The 25,594-nt window shown below is 36.5% G+C and overlaps 1 protein-coding gene across 1 annotated transcript in view; it reads left to right on the top strand.

The window, feature by feature from the left end:
* LOC127512990 (astrotactin-2-like) overlaps window positions 1–25,594 on the top strand; it is a 423,953-nt gene that overhangs the window by 172,907 nt on the left and 225,452 nt on the right. Inside the window, exon 4 of the mRNA XM_051894406.1 lies at window positions 10,114–10,263. Within this exon, the coding sequence (XP_051750366.1) occupies window positions 10,114–10,263 (150 nt within the window). The remainder of the gene's footprint in view (window positions 1–10,113; window positions 10,264–25,594) is intronic.

Genomic DNA, 25,594 nt, shown 5'->3' with positions numbered 1-25,594 from the left:
TCTTTCTTCATTTCCCGGTGGCAGTAGTTATGAAGATGAAGGAGTCGGTGCTTTGATGCTCTTGCCGTTAATCTCACTCAGTCTTTTTACAGACTTCCGTGTATTTCACCACTCATTTAGTTTATTTATTTGGTGACACCTCACAGTAAAGTCCCTAATAAATGTTAGGTAATGCATTAATTAACATTAGCTAACAATAAGTAATACATTTGTTACAGAATTTATAGAACAGAACTGTTCATTGTTAGTTCATGTTAGCTCGGGTTCATTAAATAATATTAACAGATACAACTTCTGATTTTAATAATGTATTATTAAATGTTGAAATTAAAGTTTTAGTTCATCGAAAATTGAAAATTCTGTCATCAGTTAATCACACTCATGTCGTTCCAAACCCATAAGAGTTTCCTACATCTTCAAAACACAAATGAAGATATTTGTAATGAAATCTGATACATTTCTGTCCCTCCAAAGCCTTGGAAAACGTTCATAAATAAATCAATATGAATCGAGTGGTTTAATCCAAGAATAAAAGCCTAAATGAAATATGTTTGTCATATAAAGTGATCGTGTCTCTTCAGTAGACTTGGATAACAGCTTGATTCATATGGATTTATTTTTATGAATGTTTTGAAGCATCAGAGTTTTGAGTGAATAGATGGATGAAGTCTTGTATGTCTGGAACAACACCAGTGTGAGTAAATGATGGCAGAATTTTCATTTTGGGGGGGAAGTCACTCTTTAATATTAACTATTAATAAATTATAGCTATTGATAACTAACTATAGATAAAAAACTTAAAAAGTATTGCTCATTTTTAGTTCATATTAACTAATGTATTTATCTAATGTCAACAAATTAAACCTTTTTGTAAACTTTTACCATTCATTTTTATGCATAAAGGAAAACACAAGAATGGTTGAAGTGTTTATCTTTTAAATAATTCACTTATGCAAATTGTGTCGACTGTGTCGATCTGTGCAAAAGTCATGTAGTGTGTCCCAGCCTTAAAGGGACATATCATGAAAATCTGACTTTTTCCATGTTAAAATGCTATAAGTGGGTCCCTGGTGAATCTACCAACACAGAAAACATGAAAAACTAACTTTGTTTTGGCAAATCTTTCTCTGCAAGCATGTGAAAAAACGAGCCACTCAGATTTCGCTCAGATTTCGCTGACGTAGGAAGGGGATCTTATTATAATATTACCACCCCTTCATCTGCACGTTTCCACCCACAACGCCGCCATTTTGTTTTCGCAAGCGACAACGGTGTACCAGTTCTAATGCCATGGTAAAAGTTGGAGCAAAGCATGTTAACTGTTCTGTCGATGGCTGCACAGACGAGTACTGAACACTATTTAGAGTTCACACTGACAAGCTCGATTGCTAAAAAAGGAGCGTTTCTGTCTGCGCGATATTTTGGAAAAAAATACTAGACCGTTCACAGCGTTTGATAGCAATCATAAACGTTAGCCTGGTGTGTATGACTCTGTTTGGCAAACAGGTATGCTATGTATAGTAGGCGTCCATACGGGTTTTGCACAAAAGATTAACATGACGGCACATGCTAGTGGATGAGTTGAATCAACTCCACAGCAACTACATAAATTTATCCACTAACCATTCAGAAACATCTAAAAGTTGTAACTTCTTCCTGAGTCTCTCCATCAGTGTCGACTCCGGTTTGAACAATGTAAGGCTGAACACCGTTACTGACAATCCTCATTTTGGCTGCGTGAGATTCTCCAGCTTTGTTGTTGTTGAGCTGTTAAAGCTCCGCCCTCTTCTGGAAAGGAGGCCGGGAGCAGCAGCTCATTTGCATTTAAAGGGACACACACAAAAACGTGTGTTTTTGCTCACACCCAAATAGGGGCAAATTTGACAAGCTATAATAAATGACCTGTGGGGTATTTTGAGCTGAAACTTCACAGACACATTCTGGAGACACCAGAGACTTATATTACATCTTGTGAAAGGGGCGCTATAGGTCCCCTTTCGGATGAATCAAGCAGTGTGTAGCAGTGGTTTTGTTTGTGCCAGTCGTGATGTGTGATCAATATCACAAAGGAGTCCAGACAGTCACAGGGTGCCGGACGACCCAGTTCAAACTTTGTGTGTTTCTAAAACAGCAAAGTTAAAGGGTAAATCATTAGAGACAATTTCTTCAGGTTACTCACTGAACTGGGACACAAGAGCCAGATTCTGTTTACGCGCTGACCTGGTTATTGGCCCTGCAAATATTTTGTCATTTTCAAAATCATTGTTGTTTTTGTGCAGTACAACAAATGTTGTATGTTTTATTGATCTGTGTTTAGTGCGGTCAGTAAGAATTGGGTTGGCTGTCCTATCTTGGCTGTCGTGACTGATTTCGCGAGTGGACATTTAGAATAACGGCCAACTAAACCCCCAAATCCCATTTAAACACAAATGACGGAATGGCCCTTGAAAGGCAACAGATTGCATTTATAAGCACCCAATCAATAAACTGTCACAGCACGGACAAGATGGACATACAGCAAACCTCAGCGCAGACCAGACGGCAGCCTCACGCTCTTAAAGATTTCATCTCCGACTCCCAACAGAACAAACACGGGTCCGTGGACATGAAATATGCATGGAGCAGTTAACCTCACATGTTGCAGCAGGTCCTTCTCAGTCACGGCAGGTCGGTCTTTAGTGGATCCTGCTCAGCCTCCATTTGTTTGGTTAGCTGCGGCTGGATTAGCCATGAGCACAGTCAAAGACACTACAGGGAATACCGAGCATTACCACGCCTTTATGACCCTTCGCTCTCGGTCTTCTGGTATTGAGCGTGACAGTGACCGTCCACTTTTTCAATGCTTTACTTCTAAAAGTATTGGTAACACTTCAGTATAGGAAACAAACATGTATTCACTATTAACTACAACTTTTTCCTCAATTAACTTCTAATTTACTGCTTATTAATAGTAAGGTAGTTTTAGTAGCATTTAAGTTTAGGTATTGGGTAGGATTAGGGGATGTATATATAAAGTCATGCAGAATAAGGCATTAATAAATGCTTTATAAGTACTAATAAACAACCAATATACTAGTATTATGCAAGCTAATAAGCAACTAGTTAAACGTGAGAATTGGGCCCTAAAATAAAGTGTTACCAAAGTATTTTTTGGTAACACTTTAGAATAATTTTCTGTTGTTAATAGGTAACTATGCAGGACAAATAGTAATATTACATTGATAATAACTAATATGGAAACAAGATTAACTAATCAGTTAGAAATGGCAGAATTAACACTGAGATAGTTTCCTTATTAGATAATCAATAATTACTGAATGAGATTAGCCTCATTAACCCTAGTGGGAAAAAAAAAAAAAAAAAAAAAACTATACCGAAAATGTCTTTAAAATACGTTTATTTCATACTAAGTATACTACAAATCCATTAACATATGAGATATCGCTTGTAACTTACTGGTATAAATATAATGAAACTTTATTTACTTTGGTTGGACTTTTAAGTATACCAATTTAGCATTCCAAAAGTACAATTGCAGGGTATTTATATTAGGTGTACATAAATATGTAAATGTATTTGTAGCATACTTAGCGTAACATAAATGTATTTCAAATACATTTTGATAAATTTGTTTTTCACTAGAGAAGAATAACTAACTGTGACAAATTATAAATAATTACCAGTTATTTACTAATCACAAAATTAATGTGTCTGAAACGTGAGCAGTTTTTTACTCTGGAAATGGTCATAAAATTCACCACTAATTACTCAGTGATCTGGACTATTATTTTAAAGTGTCTTTCTACTTCAAATTTTCACCTTTAATTCAGTGTGTTATTTGCCATTTTGTTGTACTTATTTGAGAAATTTACTAGCAAGTGAGTGAAAATTGTTTCCTGTGTCTTTTTGTTTGTGTGTATGTGTGTGTGTGTGTGTTTATAATAATCAGAAAAGGTGCACAAATGAATGAATTCGTAATGACTCGATTCGTAAAGCTCTGAAGGTTCATGAAGCAGTGTTCTGAAATAGATATTGTTAAAAAATCGTTATTTTGTTTTTTTGGCGCACAAAAAATATTCTTGTCGCTTTGTAATATTAAAGTTGAACCACTGAAGTCACATAAACTGATTTAAATATGTTTTTAGTAAAAAACATTTAAATCAAAAAATTTGATTCATACACTTATACAGACTATAAATGATTTAAATAATGAGTCGTATTTACAAAAATGAAAAGCTCATCATATCTTTTGAGTTTTTTCAGGGGCATCGATCAGTACCGTACTACAAAATAGCCATTACAAAACCTTGGACTTCACTGCATATAAGAGTGGTAATAAAATGTGCAATGGAATTAGTTTTTGGTGGCATGACCAAGCACGTTTGATCATGTTGTATTGCATAAATACAGAAGTAGTTTGACAGTGTAAGGAGACCAGCTTATGTCATTTGCAATGCTTCATGGGAATGGACAGCCACTGATGAGCTATTTTGCCGTAATTTGCATTTCTACGGTAACGGATGATCTCTTGAAATCAAAATCATTCTGAATAGTTCAGTGAATAGATCAGTGCTTATAATTTCGGAGCTTATGATTGGTGTGTATCAAAAGGTTTTTGGTTAAAATATCTATTGCACTATGGTGAAAATGGATGGGATGTTTACTTCTGGAGTCTGACTGTTGCACTTAATCTGTAATTCACAGCTTAAATCTCCAAAGAGCATCAACACAAATCGTGCTAACTTCATGAGCCTCTGGAACTTCTGCTGTAGATGTGATCTTTGCCAAACTGAATGTTTTATTATAACTATTTTGTTATGTTCTGCTTTACCCTGGTCAATGAAAAGAAGGTGTTACCCTCTTTTGAATTGCCAAATACATAAGAAATGATTATAAATTAGCAATTCTGCAATAGTGTTGTAGGCCTCAGTGAGAGATTAGTCCAATGAGAGTTCAGCAGTATGAACACTGACAGAGCACGTTCAAATTGAATCAAAAAGAATGCAGTCAAATGTAAAATAAAACCACTTATATTTCTCATTGTCTTCATTATTGATGAAGATAATGTACTACTATTTCATTAAATAAAGCTAATAAATGTATCCATCAAGAGCAGTGGGTTGTACTGGTGTTTTCTTGACAGTATTGATATCTTAAACACATCACATCAACAGCCGGCAGTCTGTAATCCTTGTGACACGCATATCCATTTTTCTGCATGTTATACAAACCAACAAACTACATAATAGCGCAAAAACCTCTACAGCTCTTATTAGGTGTCCTATTCCTGCTAAATTAAATTGGCCAGCGAAAAGATCAGGACATGGTCCCTGCAGTACACTAAACTGTCTTGTTAAAGAAGGTTTTGATAGACTGATTAAGCAGTTCTCCTGGTTTCCCTCTCCTGTTCATGACATTATACTGGTACCCAGATTTTTTTTACCGGCATTTCTCACTTCCATTGTAACTTCTTCTAACTTCAGCTGTTTTTGGAGCACCCTCAACTGTGATTGGTTCTGTTCACTAGCAGGCGTGGGACGTGCGATTTTATTGGATCCCTCTGCTGTTCGCTGCTTACTGAGCTGACATAATTAATAACCATCATGCTAAACCATTGGTAGAGAGGGGAGAGAGAGAAAAGATATTTGGAAAACATCTTGAACTGTATGTTTTTGTGATTTTCACTGAACAATAAAACAGGTGAAAACTTCCCATTAGACACTGAAGGAGGAACTCTGGCCATATCCAGAAGATTTCAACTCAAGTCAAATTTATTTATATAGCGCTTTTCACAATGCACATTGTTTCAAAGCACTTTACAGAAAATCATGATGATGATATTTATAATATCTTAATGCCTTATTTCTCATTTAGCATATTAGAACTGCTGTGGTTTGCATTTTGCGACGATACAAACAATCAAGCAGTTGAGATTTGCTGTATACAAAACACAGTGAAAACGATACCAAACTGAATGTACACGTAACAATTTTGCCTTAGTATACTGTATGCATGTGGATAAAGTTGGATATGCTTCTATATTCAACTTTATAGTATAGCTGCAAGCAGCGATGACGGGCCCAAGCCCCGGCACCGCCGCCAATCCGGTGGCTTAAAGAAACCTGTGCATGGCAAGCAACATCCAAACTTAATTTAATTTAAATCAAACAATTATTTTACACGATATGAGACACTTTTCCCTTTTTTTTTTTTTTTTTTGTCATTACTTTAATTCCTCACCCGTGCAACACTGTTCTATATATCCTAAAACCGTTTGCAATTTAGCATCTTCAGTGTCTTTGTTTTATATTGACCGAGTTTGGTGGCGATGAATGCATGAATCTCCTACGAGGAGTACTTAAAAACTCAGAGCCTGATTCACATTCAAACCAAAATATCTGACTGATCCTGTTGGTCGGAGCTAAAGGCTGTAAATTAGAAAGTTGTCCGGCTTGATGAGAATGATATATGTACTGATTTTGGTGACTGTAGGTAAGACTAACCTCCCAACTTTTGTCAAAAGGTGGCGCTATAGAGCCCCCCCTGCCCACCCATTTCTAAGGCTTTGCCCATATCTACTGGCCGACAACTTTGATATGCATGTCGAGTTTCATGCAATTTGAAGCATGCTAAGAGTCTCAAAATCACCCAAGAATATTATAAAAGTTTAATGTGTTGCTATGGCAACAGTATTTAAGATATCAAGAATCCTTTCACAGGTCTACATCTACCATATCTTGACATTATTCTGTTTAATGCGGATTGGGAACAAATAAGAGGATGATTTCAAAGCATTTTGAAAGTGACACACTTCCTGTTGCCAGTTGGTGGTGTAGTTTTTGAGCATGTTAAGGGAACCAAAAGTGGCCGAAAGGTTGAAAAGAAAGAAAAAAAAAAAAAAACTAAGGAAAACAATAGGGCCTTCGCCCTTTCAGGGCTTGGGAACTAATAAAGAGCTGGGCAATAATATAGTTATGTTTTGAAAAAAAAAATAATAATAATAATAAAAATCAGGCAATCGAAATTTGCTATATGTATCGCTTTACTGAGTGCACTGAATGAATGCATATGAATAAAGTTGGATATATCTTTGCATGATCAACCTGAACCTGTTTTGTGTGAACCTGCACAAAATTCCTGATTGCATAGATTCCTTTTTTAATGAACAGATTTCGTCTTTGCAAATTCACCAAACACTGTTAAATGTGACTGCAACTTTATGGTAGTAGACACCTTTATCTTTGGCTGGCTGGTTCCACACTCATACAAAAGAAAATCACCAGATGACTAATCCTGTATATTCAGTGATAAGACTGTTTCCCACACTGATCTTGTGTCTTGTGAACAGTATCCACACATGAGTGTGACACTTACATTAAACAAGCAGCTGCTAATTAGACAGAATGGCACACACCAGTGAAACACAGCTGAATAAATAACCAGTCGCTCACTACAGGGACCACAGCCTCATCCATCTGCGAACTTCTCTGTCAGGGGGCCTTCAACATAAAGCCACACGGTACGAGGAGGAAATCGCCCCTGTCCAGAGCCATTATGCCTCTGCAGAGAGAGCGGCCCTCTACATATCTCAAGTTAATTGAAGTTGTGATGCAGCACCGGCCGTAGGGAGTAGCGGTGGGTCTTTGTAATGGAGGTGGGAGATAAATTGTTTGCGACTTTTTGAGGCATCTCATCCCACTCCATCTCTCTGTTTCACCTCCTCCCACTCCTGGAGCAGACAATAAGAGGAAGTTTATTTTTATATATTATGCCTCTGCTGTGGTGCAAATGGGCCAGAACATGTTCAGATGGGTCAGCGGCGTCCCCTGAGGCATTCTGATTTGCTGCCAGTTGGAAACACAATACAAACATCGCAGCGTTGTGGGCATCACACCACCCTGTCCATCTTTCTTTCGGCCCCCTGTTTGGAAGTGCTGTCGATTTCCAAACGGGGGGCCAAAGATGTTTACTCAAATCATGCAGTGACCCTGCATGAACTACAGTACACACATGTGAAGGTGGCCAGATGCGCTCCACCTGCGTGGAATTCTTGTTTTTTTTGGCAAGTCAATAAAGTTACTCTTCATTTGGCCTGTAACATCTCATGGTTCTAGTCAAATTGTGAGAGTTATAGTATGACTTTAATAGCGTGATTCCCTGAACCTGAAATAATTCAAAATAAAGGTTTATGTCCAAGAGTATGTGGACACCTACATTTGATTTAACCGTTTGATCTACACACACTTAAAGAGTTCACTTTCTTGAGTATCTTAAGTGCACATTTAAAAAGCCTCAGACTCGACGCTCATGCGTGTTGCCAGATTGAGGACACGGAACAGGAGCGAACGCAATTTACAGTGGTAGGCGAAGAGACTTAAGGCTAATTTATACTTCTGCATCAGAACTACGCCGTAGCCTTTACACTGAATGCTCTGCGACGCTACTGCATCAATGTCTGTGTCGATTTTTCTTTTTGACCCGAGGGAGGGGCTCTAGCAGACGAATCACAGCACTTGCGGTCTGCGTAGAATTGACGCATTACATTTTTGGAGAGGTGCATGTCAGGCTACACACAGCCTATGACGTAGATACAGTGTAGGTTCAACGCAGAAGTATAAATCAGCCATTAGCCTACAAACTGTAAGTTGATAAATTGATTTATCCATGTTTTAACATGCTCCCGTTCATAGAGATTTTAGATGGATGCTGAGGCTTTTTAGGTCAGGTAGAATCTGCGATCTCTGACCCAGTTTGTTTCCTGGCTTCCATGGCTGAAATACGCTGTGTTTTCCGCCAACTGGGGTGTCAAAATACTATTGGGTAAATTAGCAGTGGGCGGAGTCACACAGACCAAAACAAAAACTGACATTTAATAATATTTAAAGAAGTACACTTATTTTGATAAATCAACTCATTAATACATGCAAAGTACTGGATTATAAATTTAACTTTAGTGTGATATTACATCTTTTAAATGTACTAAATTGCAACTTCATCATTACAAATATACATTCAAAGTATATTTCAGTTTACCATAAATGTTTGTCAGTACATTCAGCAGTTCACTTGAACCATATTTCAAAGACAATAGAATTAATAAAAAATTATGTATTAAAGTTAAATATAAAGATGTACTTAAGTCCTAAATTATGTCAAAAATCATTCTACCATTCAGCTAGTTGCATCTGATGCAAAGTTAAAGTATGAACTAAAAGTGCAAAACAACTGAATTCCACCATGAAATGGTTTATCTGGTGTGGAAGACTTTGACTGGCCTGAAGTGTAGTGAACATCTTCCGTATCAATTGGAAATCTGACTGCAAGACATGCTTTATTGATGCCTCATTGACACTATTGTGTCTGAATGGGAGCAGATCCCTTCATCCATGTTCCAGCATTCACTGGAAGCCTTTCCAGAAGTGTGGAAGCTGTTATACTGTACCATCTCAGTGGCCATGGGTTTGAAATTAAAAGGGTCAACAAATACAGCCAAAGCTGTCCACATACTGTTGGCCAGGTAGTTATATTAATTCACTGCCAAGTTTATTTTGGAAGTTTTAGAAATTTTTCAAGGATTGTTTCTGTGAATCTTTGACTCTACAGGAGTAAACCATCTCGGCAGGATCGTGGCACACCACGACTACTCTCATGCCGTGAAGAAAAGGTCTTTTTTACTTGTACAATCTGCTGAAGAGGAATCATTCTTCCCTTACGGCCTCCACTTTCTCTGAATCCACATTTTTTAATCCTTTTTTCCAAAATGCACACATCAAAGCATGCCTGTTCATGATAAGAGCAGAGAGGTGATGTGGAGAGATAAGACAGTGGACAGGAAAGGAGAGCGTGTTTAAAACAGGATAAATGAAGTTCTGTGCATAACTCATATGCCCTCATTTCTCTTTTAAGGACAAACCGTTTACTGAGTAAATCATCTCACAACCTTTACGCTCATTTATCTTTTTTTTTTTTTTTTTTTTTTTTAACACAGGAATAGATAACCATGACTTCAGCATTTTCAGCATGTAGTAAATCATGCGCTGCCCTCTAACGCCTTTCAGCAGAGGTGTGTGTCTTCCTGTGTCTCACAGGTTTGTGTGTGTGTGTTTGTTTCAGCTCTGGATCCCGATCAAGAGAGCGTAGAGGCCCTGATGCAGAGGTTTAAAGAGAGTTTCCGGACCAACACCACTATGGAGATAACACACTTCCAGAACGTTACGCACAGCTCCTCCACTGGCCGGAAGAGAGGACAAACTCACACCAGAGGTTTGCAATGCATTGACACAAACATAAGCTCATGACCTAATAGATGTCCCGCATATGTTTCATTGACGTATCATCACTGGCTCTGTTTCCAAACCTAGTGCACTAGGAAGGGAAGGATGAGGTTGTCCCTCACGTGCTGGGGATTAATAATGACATAATTCAATTAATAACATAATTTTTATTTCAATCAGAATCAGAGTTTGACATCCATAATATAGAAATTGGCACAAAAGAATCAATAGAGTGCTGCAGGAATGAATCCTAAAACCTGGAAATAAGTTCTTATTGTTGAACTTCCAGTACCATTGCCCTGAAGTCAGTGGGTTTTTGGTTAAATGCCTGAAATGAGGTCTGTGGTGAACACAAGTTCCAGATATTTTCACATTTTATTCTATGACACAAAATATATCACTAATACCCCCTTGTGATTTTAAAAGCTTTTACTTGTCTTGAAAAATCTGGATGCTGTGAAGTGTGAATGGGACTACAGAGGTTGTCGAGGACATTTAACGTCATCATGCGAAACAGGAAAACTCATCTACTCACTACTCGTTTTCACAGCCTCATTGTGCTATAATCGTGCTTTTGCAAACTTTTCTATCCCAAACTTTCCCACTTGTAGATAGCCTAACTTTAGCTTTTTACTTCTAGCGATTATATTTACATTATGTTCATTTGCGATGATTATCATGATGAACAAAACAAACTTTTGTTGGTCACAGAGTTTATTTTCTGTAATAATTCCAATGGAAAAATCCTATTGGGTTTCAGTTGAGGGAAGCAGGGTGATGCTGAGTTACAGGTTGGCCTACAACAATACCTCATCATTGCAGCTCTCCATTGTTGGCATCAGTAACAGCTATAAAATAAACGTGGACAGCAGCTCAGATCATTCTTAGAAGAATTTGAGGCCTTGTCCCAAATGCCCACTTGACAAGTGATCTCCGCTGTGTGTGCATGTCCATGAAGTCCAAAAGAGTGTCCCACTTGCCATTCGTCATTTCTCAATTTTGCCATTTTCTCTGAGGATTCACAGTATAAAATAAAGCAAAACCATAAAGCCTGCTGTATCATATTTGATACAAATTTCTATGTCCTCAAATTATCTACTTTCTGCTTAATGTCTTCTGTCGTCTGATTTATAGTTTGTTCTTTTTTAGCAAGTAAAAGTCTTTTAGTACAATTGTACAAACGCCCACCAGTCTTTTTGCTGTCAAATCTTTACTGATTTTTATAAAGTAAACGTAAGAATAACTTCTATATTGTTAGTAATATTTTAAGATGGTCTACTTGATTATCCATACTGTACATCAGAAAAAATCATGTTCAAATATGATCATCAGGCTTTGTAATATGTAGAGTATTATGAAAGAGAGAGAGATTGCCTGCATCTAGCTGATATTCTTCAGGTCAATCTTATATTCATAATCACAAAATCAGTTTGAATGTCTGCTGAGGAAAGAGATATCTTTATCTTTGTCCTTTTAACATTTAAGAGGATTTCCCATGACAGCGCTAGTCAATGTATTTGTCAGTTGCGTCTCGTAAGATGATGTTTAAAGTAAAAACAGTGTCCTTGTTTCCTTGTTTCAGTCCATTTCAATATAAATGTCTTTGTTACTGACTCACTCACTCATAAAGACAGTCTTTGCTGCCATCTAATGGTGTATTAATGAAACTTTCACTGAAGTCAAAATCACTAACAGACTCTTTCTCAATACCAAAAAATACGGCATGTTATTTATATTAAATATTATTTATTGAACAACCGTATTTAAATTAACAACAACAGAATAAGAAGTAAAATAGGAAATAAACACAAACAAACAGTTAAATCAAACGTACAAAAGCAGCGCTCTAGTTAGTACAGGATTTAATTTCAATGTAAATATAAAGTTATGAAACTTAATATAGCCCTAAAGCCTGTTGCCTGTTTGATATTCACAAAATGAATTATACCTCATGTTTAAACACTATTTACATAAGAGCCAGCGCCAAATCCCCGAAGCACTGGCCGAGATGAAGCTGTTCTCTGCGGGTACATGAGCTCTGAACGATCGCTGATGGCCTGGAGCTCACATCTCCAAATGTGTCTAAGTAAATTTTCAAATAGGCGCTATGTTTATATATAAATCTCACATCTGAGGTCTAAACAACAACATTCTCACCTAAAAAAAAAACTCTTAAAACTACATTCTGTTACAAAATGATGAATGAAACGGTTCCCGTGGCTAAACTGGTAGAATATTGCATGGCTGGAAAGACCTCTCAGCCAATCAAATTCGAGAACCAGAATGAACTGTTGTATAAAGTATTTTTAATGTGCGTTATAATGCATTATATCTTTTCATAAATAATTGTAAACCAAAGTTAAATTATAATATTGGCATTACATCTGAAATTGGTTGTTTGTCATGTGTTTTAATGCATTATACTTTCTAAAGGTGTAACAGCTGAATAGATAAATATTATAATGTGTTATAACTGTGGCTGCAATTATTCATGAGATCAGCAGCGTCTCTTTTGCCTCTCTCATTGTGTGTGCTGTGAATGAGAATGAGGAAATACAGACTGAAACACAGGTGAAAAGTCACACGTGAGGAGGCCTCCATCACACTGTGACTGCCTCATTACCTTCACAACAGCCGGCAAATCAGTTCGAATGATTCAAACTAGTGGAAATGGACAAACAAAGTAAACCACATGTTAAAACGAAAATTAACTTGATCTGTGAATGAACTGCATTTACAGAGTATCTGATGACTTATGGTAGAAAACAAAACATGCTTTTTTAACTTGATTTTGTTTTAACAAAAGCATTTTAATATAAATCGATGGTAAAACTTTAGATAGGATCCAGTTCTCACTATTAACGAACTATTAACTACGACTTTTGTCTCAATAAACTTCTAATTACTGCTTATTAATAGGTAGCTGTTAAGTGTAGGATTAAGGGATGTAGAATATGTTTTTTTATATACTAATAAATAGCTAATATGCAAGCTAATAAGCAACTAGTTAATAGTGAGAATTGGACCCTAAAATAAAAACAAATATTATAGTATTAGTTCTTTTTGATGGTATAATGTCAATGGTGTTAAAAGATCATCATAAAACCACAAAGTATTTCATATGAAGCATGTGCTGAGAGATTTAAGTTTGATCTTTACCATACATTTAAATAGTGTATGCCTACTTATTACAGAAATAAATGAATATACTTTAAGTGTGAACTGAATATGTTTTGAATGCTTAATTGCATACTAATTGCAATTAAATGAAAATGTGTTATAGTTTACATTTGTAGTAAATGCAATCATCTGAACTTTAGAGTGTTTTAACCCACTTGAAGTAGGACTTAAGTACATCTTTATATGTAATTATGTAATTACGTAATATGTAATAATGACCATGACATTCAACAGTGTCCCACTTGTCATTTCTCAATTTTTCCATTTTCTCTATTTATGCACAGTTCCATTAACACTGTGCAAACATCAAATTAAAATACAACATAAATATGCATTGATCTAAAAAAAAACAAAACAAAAAAAAACAGAAGAGCCTCATAATTTCATAAATTCACAACACGCCACTGACGCCCAATCAGGTCAAAGCATAAAAACATCCTATTCCATTAGCCTCAATTTACCAGCGCGAGTCTCCACCCTGAAATTAAACCCGAGCGAGTGTGTAGTCTGCCGGGTCACAGCGCTAGAATACAGAAGCGTGAAAAGAATCCATATTAGCCTTGGTTTTTTAACTCCTTACCACACTGGCTCACTTTCTTGGACTCCTCGAAATAAAATCTTTTTCCAGGACCTTTAATTACTGCCCACAAGAAAATGTGCCTTCAGCTCAAAACTCTTTTTCCCTGCATCCACTGAGGATAACAAACAAGATAATGGAACTCAATTAAACCGAGAGGAAGTAAGAGTTCATTGGGCCGCTACGAGTAGATTAGGCCGTTCCAGAAATAAAAGGAACCAAATGAATCAAATGCACGGTCAAATATTACACGAGATGGGGGTCAGAATGATACGGTAATACCTCTGTGCCTGACGCCGCATTTTGTGTCGAGAAATTCTCTTTTTCTCTCATGGCTGGTGATTTTGCCTTCCACACAATTCCCACTGCACATTTGCATGGATTTACACGCGGGGTTGGTCTCTTAAGTAGATTAAGACTCAGAAAGGTTGAGGGAGGGGAGCTGCTTATGCCAGTTTTATGCCAGGTCAGAGATGCCAAACACATTTGCTTGGTTTAGAAGTTCTGGAGGCTTCTGCAAACGGTTTATAGGAATATTTCAATGTTCTCACACTCGTTTTGTTCCAAAACAACTGATAAAAGAGCCTCATAAACATGCAATTAACAAACAAATTTTAAGTTTGATCTTGTGAAAAGTAAGTAACATACTTTTATAAAGAGTAGGCCTACTTTATTACAGAAATAATATACTTTAAAGAATATACTTAAGTGTGTAACTAAATGTAATATTTGTTTTAGACAGTTAATTGCATGTTAATTGCAATTAAATTAAAATGTTTCATGGTTTACATTTATAACAGAGACATTTCTGACTCACTACAGTAAGTACATCTTTATATGTAATTTCATAATTACTTCTATTGTCTTTGAAATATGTTTAAAGTGTACTTCTGAATGTACTGACAAGCATTTATGGTAAACTTTAATGTTGTTGTTTTTTTTTTTTAAACTCGTATGTCAAATTTTAAAACTTGTTTGTCATATTGTAGACACATCAGAATAGGTGTACTTTTAAGCATGACAAAATATTATAAAAACATTGCACTTTAAAGTAAACATTTAATTTGACATTATTACAGTGCAATTTTTAATATAAACTCTTGAAAGTGAACTCTCTTTACTTCACTTAAGTGCCCTTTTATTTCATATTATATTATCTGTAAGTGCAGTTTTTTTTAAATATACTTAAAAGATTTGAAGTACACTAAAAGAGCACATTAAGTACAATTAAGCATACTTCTTGTTGTGTGTGATTAGAGAGCCACTTGTGATGGGAAGATCGGAAATGATCCTTTCACACACAAAGCACACAAGTGTTATGGACCAAAGAGGAATGACACGAGGGTCAGAAAATGATTTCAGAATCAACATCTTGCATGAACTATACCTTAAAATGTGTAGACTCTTCAGTTTGTTCCTCTCAATAAGCTTGATTAAGCTCAGCTTGAGGTTTCTATTTGTGTGCCCCCGGAGTCAATCAATTACCATTGTGGATCTTTAACGCCATTCAATCAGAATAATTTTCCCAAACATGACAAGACAGCGAGCGCATTCTCGGCTGGTGTCAGTATGGTAAGTGTGTTGGCAGGCGCAGATATGAAGTGTCTCTCTGACAGTGATTAGCTATGCTAACGTGACCCGCGCCACTGCAGGGGAGAACACCATCTGTGTCCAAAGCCGAGAGGTCTGACACGAGCCCTCATACTCCTGACACTAATTATTCACGGCCTCTGTCACAGGCTGAAGAGAGGAATAGGACAGTTGGCAGTGAATATTCGGATGTTATCTGAGTTGGTGCATTTTGGGATTTAATGAGTACACTTGATAACGTCCACTATTGTTTCGGACACCACTACAACAGCTGTCCCCTCAAATAGTGCCCTGTTTAAGGGTATAGGGGGCAATTTCAGACACAGCCAAGCTCTTCCGGATCACTTGAAAATTCACATTGGTGTGAAATTCAGTTGTGCTGAAGCAGGTTGGTTATGAACTTTGCAGGACAGTGGGTTGACGACCTCTGGTCTAACACAAGAATGTGTCTTCACTCGCAAAAAAGTATAGCCTAATTCAAGCTTATGTTAAGTAAACTTATGTAAAGTTCAAGAACATTATCAAGTATACTAAAATCAATGTAGTAGTAATACAGTATATACATATGCTGCAGTATCAAAACAGTAAACAAAACAACAAGCCAAATATACTTAAGTATACTTTTCTTAAGTATATCTCAATCAAATTTAATTTTGTTAAATATCAAAATACAAAAAAGTAGACAAAGTATAGTTATGTTTAGTTTAAATAAGTACTATTTGAAAGGTTTGTGTGAATAGTCCTTTAGAAGGAAAAGCCTATATAGGTAGTAAACAGCACTGGGGTTGGTACTGAGCTTATATCTATATATTATTTAGACGAAAGGCTGGTGCAATTCAGTGCCACTGTGAAGGGACAAATGAAATATATCACAAAGCCATATTTTTTTTTTTTTTTTTTTCTGCTGCCAGTAAATAGATTCTGTGAAAAATAGGCCCACAATCAAATATGAATTGAATAGATCTATGTTGTTGACAAAGCACTAGGTTTATGAATACATTTAATAAGCGACTTGTGCTGTATGTGAACACCACATGACTGCAGTGATATTTCATCTTAAAGGATGCTGCTTTATAGGCATTGTGTGCGCTTCTACTTCCTTTCTAGATGAAATTACAATTTCACAGCCACGTTTGTGTTTATGCTCACGCTCTCAAATGTTTTCTGACTTCTTGCACATTTCGTGACATTTTCAAAGTGAAATGTTCAGTGAGTGAAAGCATGTTTAATTGTCTCCTAAACAGATAAATGCAAATCCGGCAATGATTCATTACATTAGTTGCTGTACGTATCGTGGAAGTTCAGAAATGAAAAGTCCGATGAGTGGTAGCTCTTGTTTGAAAATAATGTATCACCTACAATAAACCTAACCAATAGTGTTAACAAAAGCAAACGTGAGATAAAAACGAAAGCAAACATGCCATTTTAACTTCTTCTGCAAATCTTTGAGCTCTTTTCTTGTGACTCGTGTTTCAAGAGCACTTAACGTGGGCAATGCTGTATCAGGTGAGCTTCCGAGCAAGTTTACTACGTCAGAAAAGCCCAAAATATGGAGCTGGTCATGTGATGCAAACCTCAAATGTATTATTAAGTCATGCACTATGGTAAAAAATGTATAGTACTGTGTAAGGAACCATGCAGAAATAAATTTCATCTATAATCTGTCCCTGTAATCAAAACCTGTGTGAAAAGGAATAAATGTTGTTGGTGTTTTAACGATACTAATGTTCATTTCAGCTGGAAACTGCAGTGAATTGTATGTTTAAGCATGTTTTATAAGTTTAGGTAGATGCACGTTTTTACAGTGAGCCTGTGTTGTGGAAAAGTCAATGGAAATAAATCTATTTGCTTTTTGTCATGGGACCCAAGGTGATGCTAACTTTTGGGTTTACCTACACAAATCTATATATTGATCTCTTTGAGGTGTCATTCATGTCCACAGCACACTCAAGAACTACATGACCAAGTTTAATATGTATGGATATGAGCTATATTGAAACTTGGCTCATGAAACACCACTAATAAAATAAGGAGTAATATTCAGCTGTGTATTCGGCAATACTGTATACCTGACCCTGAAAACTAGCTGCAGATCAGAGATTAATTGATTGTAGTTTTTCAGATTGCTCTTGCGCTTTGCTTTGATGCTCTTCTTCTAATTTTCACTCATTGACTTTTTATTCTTTATTTTATTTTAAAAGGGACAATGCACATTTATTAACACGAGCACTCAAGTTCATCATGATTTTGTCTAATAAACTCATTAAGTGGAGGTGGGGCCATACCATGCAAAATTGTATACGCAAGTAAAATATCTGCAAATTTAATCATATTTTCCTAATTTAAAAAATCATATTTAGTTAAAATTTTACAATGATGCTGTAAATTAGAACTTTTTTTCCAGTATTTTCAAAGCCTGCTTATAGAGTCTTTCTGTTGATTGTAATGTAGTCTGGATCCAGCTGGAAAGGCAGTAATTCATATGTGAAAAGATTATGGCATTAATATTTAACTTTGAGGCCTCAGTTGTTAAATTATTTCTGATGTGTCTAAAATGTACCAGATTACATTTTATTCCCAACTTTTTTAACTTTGTTTATTAAATGTAAGTTGTGAATCTATTATTATGCTTAAGTATTTATACTCATGAAATACTGACAATTTTCTTCCTGCTACTATAACATCTGGATCTATATTTGCAGACTTTGATAAAAACATGCATACAGTTTTACTAATATTACAATGTGAACATGAATTTATTAATCAATTAGAAACATCGACCATTGCAGCTGATAATTCTTCTGCAGCTTGCTTTTTGTTTTTAGCATGCATGTATATAACAGTATCATCAGTATACATATGACAATTAACAGTAGATGCACCAACGTCAGGCAGGTCTTTAATATACAAACTGAACAACAAAGGACCCAATATTGAACCTTGGGGTTCACCAACAGAATTAGTAACCATTTGTGAAATCTTATTGCCTACCTGGACACACACTTGGCTCTGCTTATCTTCATATATCTCTGTGATAGGGCTGGGCGGTATGACAATATATATCGTTACCACGGTATAAAATGTCTATCATTAGAGATTTTGCTGTATCATGTATGTCGTGGTTTGTAAATATATAGCACTATTGACACTTCAGAGTGATTAAATGCATGAGTTAGAATATAAAGAGCAGGATGTGCTTGATATTAAAAAGAGTTATAAGTGCAATATACCCTGAAAAGGAACTCAATGCAGTGCCACGCTGACTGACACACAGCGTAAACGCGTGCACAGAAAGCTGCCTCTCTCAGCATGTGATCATGAATTCAGTTCTCTTTCACGTCTTATTGCACTTGAATGGTCAAATACACATGCAATTATGTCAAAATGCCCATCGTGTGGAGTATTCATGTAAACACAGCCAGTTATTCCTCAAGTGAAAGTAAACAGTTTGGTGTAAACTGTATGTGTATCAGTATAATGGATCTGTGCGTTTGGTCTTAAAGTGACAGCAGCCTAATAAACCTGCTGCTCTGTGTCATTAATGTGAATCAAACACAAGAGAAAATAACTTACTCTAAAAAATACTGTAAAAAAAACGAAACAAATTTACACAGTAAAATACCGTTTTTATGGAAACAGTAATATACCATAAAAACAATGCATTCTGGGTAATACTTGTTGTTTTCGTGAAAGTAACCTATAGGTTACTTTCTTGAAAAAGACAAATAATATTACCCAGAATGCATTGTTTGGTAACACTTCAGTATAGGGAACACATATAAACTATTAACTATGACTTTTCCCTCAATAAACTCCTAATTTACTGCTTATTAATAGTTAGTAAGGTAGTTGTTAAGTTTAGGTATTGGGTAGGATTAAGAATGTAGAATAAGGTCATGCAGAATAAGGTATTAATATGTGCTTAATAAGTACTAATAAATAGCCAATATTCTATTAATATGCATGATAATAAACAACTAGTTAAAATACCCTAAAATAAAGTGTTACCCATTGTTTTTATGGTATATTACTGTTTCAATGGAAAACTATTTTACTGTGTAAATTTGTTTTGTTTTTTAGTTTTTAAAGTGTGCTCTTGTCTGAATAACTTTTTTTTAGCTTTTATAAGAGTAAATTTATATTTAATTCATACAGTGCAGAGTATGCAATATACTTTTACATTTGATTATTAAATTTCTGAACTAATTCTAAATACGTTAATAAAAACAAATAAACCAACTGTACCTGAAAATCTGTTTAAAATTTGTTTCATTCATATTTTTGTTATATTGTATTTGTCCTAATTTTTGTATTTTGCTTTTTTTTTTTTTTCTTATTTTTAATGACAGAAATTAGATAAAATAACACAAAATAAATTTCACATATCCTGAAATAGCCCTACTATTACCTATAACCCTAAACAGCTCTAACAGTCCACCCCTGCTCTGTGATCTTTCTCTGTCAGCTGTTACGCGGTCTGATCTGCCTCTCAGACACCGGTTTGATCTGTTCAGATGTCTCTCTCAGGTCCTCTTACATGAGATAGTCGTGTGGTACTCTTCTTGCTCTACTCCTGTGTTAATTGGAGTTGTCTGAAGCTTAAACATGAAAGTTTGGAGTGTATGTGAGTTTCAGAGGCCATGAGAAGAGAGGTGATGATGATGTGTGAAAGAGAAAGGCAGGTTTCTCAGGCACATTTCAATCTTTTTTTATGACAATAAGACTGTGATTACAGCTCAGAGCATCAGACAGGTTGTATCGCGAGCTCTCGGCTGAGCTGCAGCTGTGTGAGTGTTTTGTTTTCAGCCCTGAAGGAGGTGAGTGAGACGTCTGTTACTGCAAAACCTCAGTCACACTTTTTAAAAACATGTTTCTATTTACAGTACATTCTTGGGTTCAAAAGTCTATGAGCTCCAGTGAAAACGCATGTGTTTTGAAGTTTATTGGAAAGTTATTGGCAGCAGCACTGCTAAACTGATGATCTTGCAATGTGACAAACAATTTAATTTATTATTCAAATTCATTTTTGAATATTAAAAAACAGCTAGTGAAATGCAAACTCAGAATATTACGCAAACCTACAATTCTTAAATATGTTAAATAATACAAATATACTTTGTATTTAATCTCACTTAACAAAATTATCTTTGCTGCTGATCTTTGATGATCCATTTCAACCATACAATTATTTTTTATTATTTTTTTTTTTCCCCCACTTGCTAAGTGTTGAACTTTCTTCTCCTAAATCCTATTTTTCTGCAAACCAGAATGAAAGGTTTGTTTGAGCTCCGCCCTCTATTGTACAGGCGTGAATTCGTATATAATTACGCAATTCCACAAATGCACTGATGTGAGTGGCAAGTTTTGCACGTGATCTACTGCTGACATGCAAATTAAAGAACATAGACTCAGTCGAATCATTTACATAATGACCAACGCAATATACCAAGAGCAGCGCAAATTAGCGTTGGGTTGCAAATAAGACTAGCACAAACATTAGTAAATTGCATTGCGTGATTCATTTAAATACTCTCCTCTCATAAATGTTGCATCTGAATGGGAAACCCCTACAAATGCATATGCAATAAGGTCAGCCGCAAAGACAACTCAGTCCACGCCTTTTCAGAGCTAATTTTGCACTGCGTGTCTTTAGTAAATCCCAACAGTAGGTTTTGAACACCAAAAAAGGGTTTGCGCTGGCGCAAGCTGTTAGGAAATCTGGCCCTAGGTGTGAAAGGGCCTTTACATTTGCCAAATTTATTTATTTATTTATTTTAAACAAACAAGTAAACCCAGTTTGGGTGAGAAAAAATAACATGCAAGAAGCATAATGCATTACTTTTCATAAAAAAAATAACTATGTAACACAATTAGTTACCTTTTTTAGGAAGTAACGCAATATTGTAACACATTACTTTTAAAAGTTACTTTCCCCAACATTGGTATTAGTAAATGTTGAAATTAGCATTAAGGTTAATAAATGCTTTAGAATTGTTTTTTCGTTTTCAGCTCATGTTAACTAATGCAGTTAATTAGTGTTAACAAATGGAACCTTATTGTAAAGTGTTCCCATTTTTTTCCAATGAAAGCATAAAAAGGACTGTCCTTGTATGCGAAAGTGACTGTATGTGTGTTTGTTTGCATGTGTTTGTGCACACACACACACACACACACACACACACACACACACACACACACTGTATAGAGTGCAAATGTATGCAAAAATAGCCAAGAGCAATGACTCAACGTGCCTCAGCAGGTTTATAATTAGAGTGTCACTCTGGTCCCGGTGGTCCTCCTGAGCCAGGACAAGCATCGCTGCGGCCCACTGGAATAAACAGAACCAAGCCATCTAAATAAACAAATAAATAAATAAATAAATAAATAAATAAATACTTTTCACTAAATTAACTAGAAGAAGAAGAACTAAAAACTCTGTAATAATTTAACACATTTATTAATGGTGTTTCCAAGCTCAGGCATTACCAGTACTATAGGGCAAGTATAAGAATTACAAGCAAAAAAAAAGGTATTAAAATTTGTGCTAAGCAGAGTTTGTGCTACAGACTTGAGTGACACCTCAAATATTGCAGCTTTTAGAGGAAAGATTCTTTTCTAAGCAATCAGACTTACAATTTTTATTCAAATGCAGCTCGGCGGTTTGAATGAGTGCACAGTCAATTACTGTTGAGTGTCAGTCATATATTTGTCAGTGCATTTTGCAGAGTGCATTTGATGTTTCATCCATTTGTAGAAAATAAGAAAAGAACAGACCGGCGCATTAATATGCCTGCTCGCCTAAACGAGCCGTTAATCAAAGTTTGAGGACACGCATAAACCTGATGAGTGGTGTAGGAGCCAATGGAGCCTGGCTGAGCCGTAAACATCACACCTGCTCTCTGGGACCCGTTGCAAATAGCTCAGCAATGTGAACCCATGATTCTGGAGCATAAAATGTGTCAGGCTTATTTGTAGTCCACTCCACTGGCCCTGGCCTGAAGTGCTTGCTTTTATTGCAAGTCGTCTCAATCTATTCTGAATATTACACTTTCTTACTAAAGTATCATGGGAGATAAAATTAGCAATTATAATATACTGTATTGTTCCAACAGTTAGCGGAATCCAGTGGCTTCTGTCAGATCATACTTTGTGTATATTGCTCCAAGAGAAATGGTTTTGTACATACTTGTTTTGTATGTGTACAATGCTTCATATCAGCCTTAGTAAGAAGATAGGGTAGGGTAATAGGGTGCCTTCTTCAGCCTTAAAGTGTTCTACTTTTAGAAAAACTTTTTAGAGAAAAAATTCTGATTGGATAATGCAGTGTAACTCGCTGAAAATGTTTACTATTGGTGTGTCTCCAGGAACAGGGTTGGGGAACACTGCCTTAACTCGTGCCTGTATTGTGATGAAACGTTTCCCCCAGCCCAATAGAGTAGTATAGGTACGACATCACTTTGTAGGCCAAAATGTGTAAACGAGTTAGCATTTTAGCACTTCTGGTTCCATCGTTCTGAAGTCATTGGGTTTTTTGGTTAAATGGCTGAAATAAGGTCCATTGTGAACACAAACTCAAGACACTTTCACATTTTATTCTACGACAAATACATCAGCAATACCCCACTCGTGATATTTTGAAGTCTTGAAAAAGGCGGTTGCTAACAAATGGCTGGGACTACAGAGACTGTCATGGACATTAAACGTCATCACGCCGAACAGGTAAACTCAGTCTGCTTTTACAGCCTCATTATGCTTATAATTGTGCTCTTATAAACTATTCTATCTCAAACATTCTGGGAAAATGTTTTTAGATAAAAAATGGAAGAGTCGTCGGAAGCTTAGTGATGGTGACATTGAAGTTGTTGGACCATGGTGTAGTTCCTTTTTAGCCTACCTTTAGTTTTTTACTTGTGGTGACTGCATTTAGGCTTCAAAATTCATAAAATTTGTGAAAATTAAGTATCATAAACTTTTGTTGATCACAGAGCTTGTTTTTTTTTTTTTTGCGATAATCCAAAAGCCTGTAGGAAAATTCTATTGGAGGGAATCAGTGTGATGCTGTCTGCCAGTTGGCCTACAAAGTAACATCATACATCCACTCTATGCTTTCTGAAGTCTTCTTTTCCCAGATAGTGGTTTAGGGATATGTCTACAACAGGGGTGTCCAATTCTGCTCCTGGAGGACCACCTGTCTGCAGAGTTCAGCTCCAATCTTTCTGATTAGAAGTTTCTAGCAATCCTGAAGACCTTGATTAGCTGGCCGAGGTGGGTTTAATTAGGGTTGTATCTTAGCTCTTCAAGACCTTGACCCTCCAGGAACAAGATTAAATGACTCTCCAATCAGACTCAAGGTCCACTGTCCTGCAGAGTTTGGCTCCGACCCTAATCAAACACGCCTGCCTGCAGTTCTCAAGTAACCCTGAAGACTTTGGTTAGATTTTCCAGGAGTGTTTTCTAGGGGTGGGGCTGATCTTTGCAGGACCTTGAGAGCCACAGTTATCCACCCCTGGATTGTAAGGTTGGGATCGGTGTTTGATATTTAGTTGTTTTAATAAGGTGTGCTATTTTCAGGACCAAAAAAGTATGCTGATCCAGGAACATGTAAATTAAACTCCCATCAATGTGATGGGATGACTGTGATTCTGTAAAGTAGGACGTGTTCTTGGTTTATTTTGTTGATCCTCGAACATTCACAGCATTCTTGTCAAACAAACATAGTCCTAACCATGTACTCAACACTCTAACCTTTAACTACTTTTAAAAATCTGAATTTTATTAAAAACAATAAAATGTAGGCAATTCCGTAGAGGCTAAAAATAGCAAGCTAATTTTGAAAGCATGAGAGCTCTCTCCAAAACACATGAACACACAGAGCCTGAGCAGAGTCTGCAAAGCGTCACGAGAGGCACATAACATTACAATAATAATGAATTGTACCACCTGATTGCTGCAGATTAATTTCGGTGTTGATAGTTTTGCCATAGAAACTCATAAATCCGAGTCTGAGGATCTTGTTACCATCACGTAATTACAGTAATTACGGCATGGTGTGAACGCAGCATAAACTTTTTGTTTTGGTTCAAGATCAGCTGTAAAAGTTTGTTTGCAGCGCTCAGTGTGTCTATAACTCTACATAGCCTCATGACATTATATCTGCACGGGCAGGGTGCTCGAAGATATGCGTATACATAGGTTGACAAGCAAGCATGACATTGAATTTTGGCCGATGTTGATTCAGGAGAATGTCCTATTTGGCTCAATCACAGTAAGCATGAGGGCTATCCCCTTTTTTGCCTTTTGGAGGCAAACATTTTGGGTGTCTCTCTTATCTGACCCAAGCAGTCTTTACTAACAAGCTGATGAGTTCAATCAGGTGTATTTGATTAGGAAGAGCTTGAAAATGGATACTGTAGGTGTGCCTCCAGAAACATTGGAAGAGTGATTAAAACTACACTACCCCCTTCAGGGTGTAGACACACCCCCACTGGATAGTGGCTCACGCAGTCTACAAAAAACAAGATATATTCATGTTCCCTACCAGACGCGTGCAGTGGCACTACTACATAGATACTTGCAAAGTGTTTCAAGGGGCTCATCGATGATGGGGAGTAGCTTAGCGGTGGTGTCCTGAGAGTATTTCTCTGAGAAGTGGTTTTGCCAAAAGTCGTTTATCCACATAGAGGAATCTGTGCTGCTTTAGAGGCTGTAGATCTGTGGAGAAGCTGTAGAGGAGCACTGTCCATGGTGCTGAATCTGAGCGGAGCAACTCTGCTTGTTTTTTTGTTTTGTTCTTTACTATGAGTATTCTCCCATTTCTGACCACATAGACTTATTCTTAGATGAAATGGACAGGTGTGAGGGTTACAGACTTTGATCCGGAGAGAGAGAGAGAGATAGAGAGAGAGAGAGAGAGAGAGAGAGAAAGAGAGAGAGAGGGAGAGAGATGACGGGGAAGGTGTGAAGGGAATCAACA

Source organism: Ctenopharyngodon idella, chromosome 5, assembly GCF_019924925.1.
Source record: "Ctenopharyngodon idella isolate HZGC_01 chromosome 5, HZGC01, whole genome shotgun sequence".
Taxonomy (NCBI): Eukaryota; Metazoa; Chordata; class Actinopteri; order Cypriniformes; family Xenocyprididae; genus Ctenopharyngodon; species Ctenopharyngodon idella.
The sequence above is the reverse complement of the archived record's forward strand: the minus strand, read 5'-3'. Positions and strand labels throughout refer to the sequence as shown.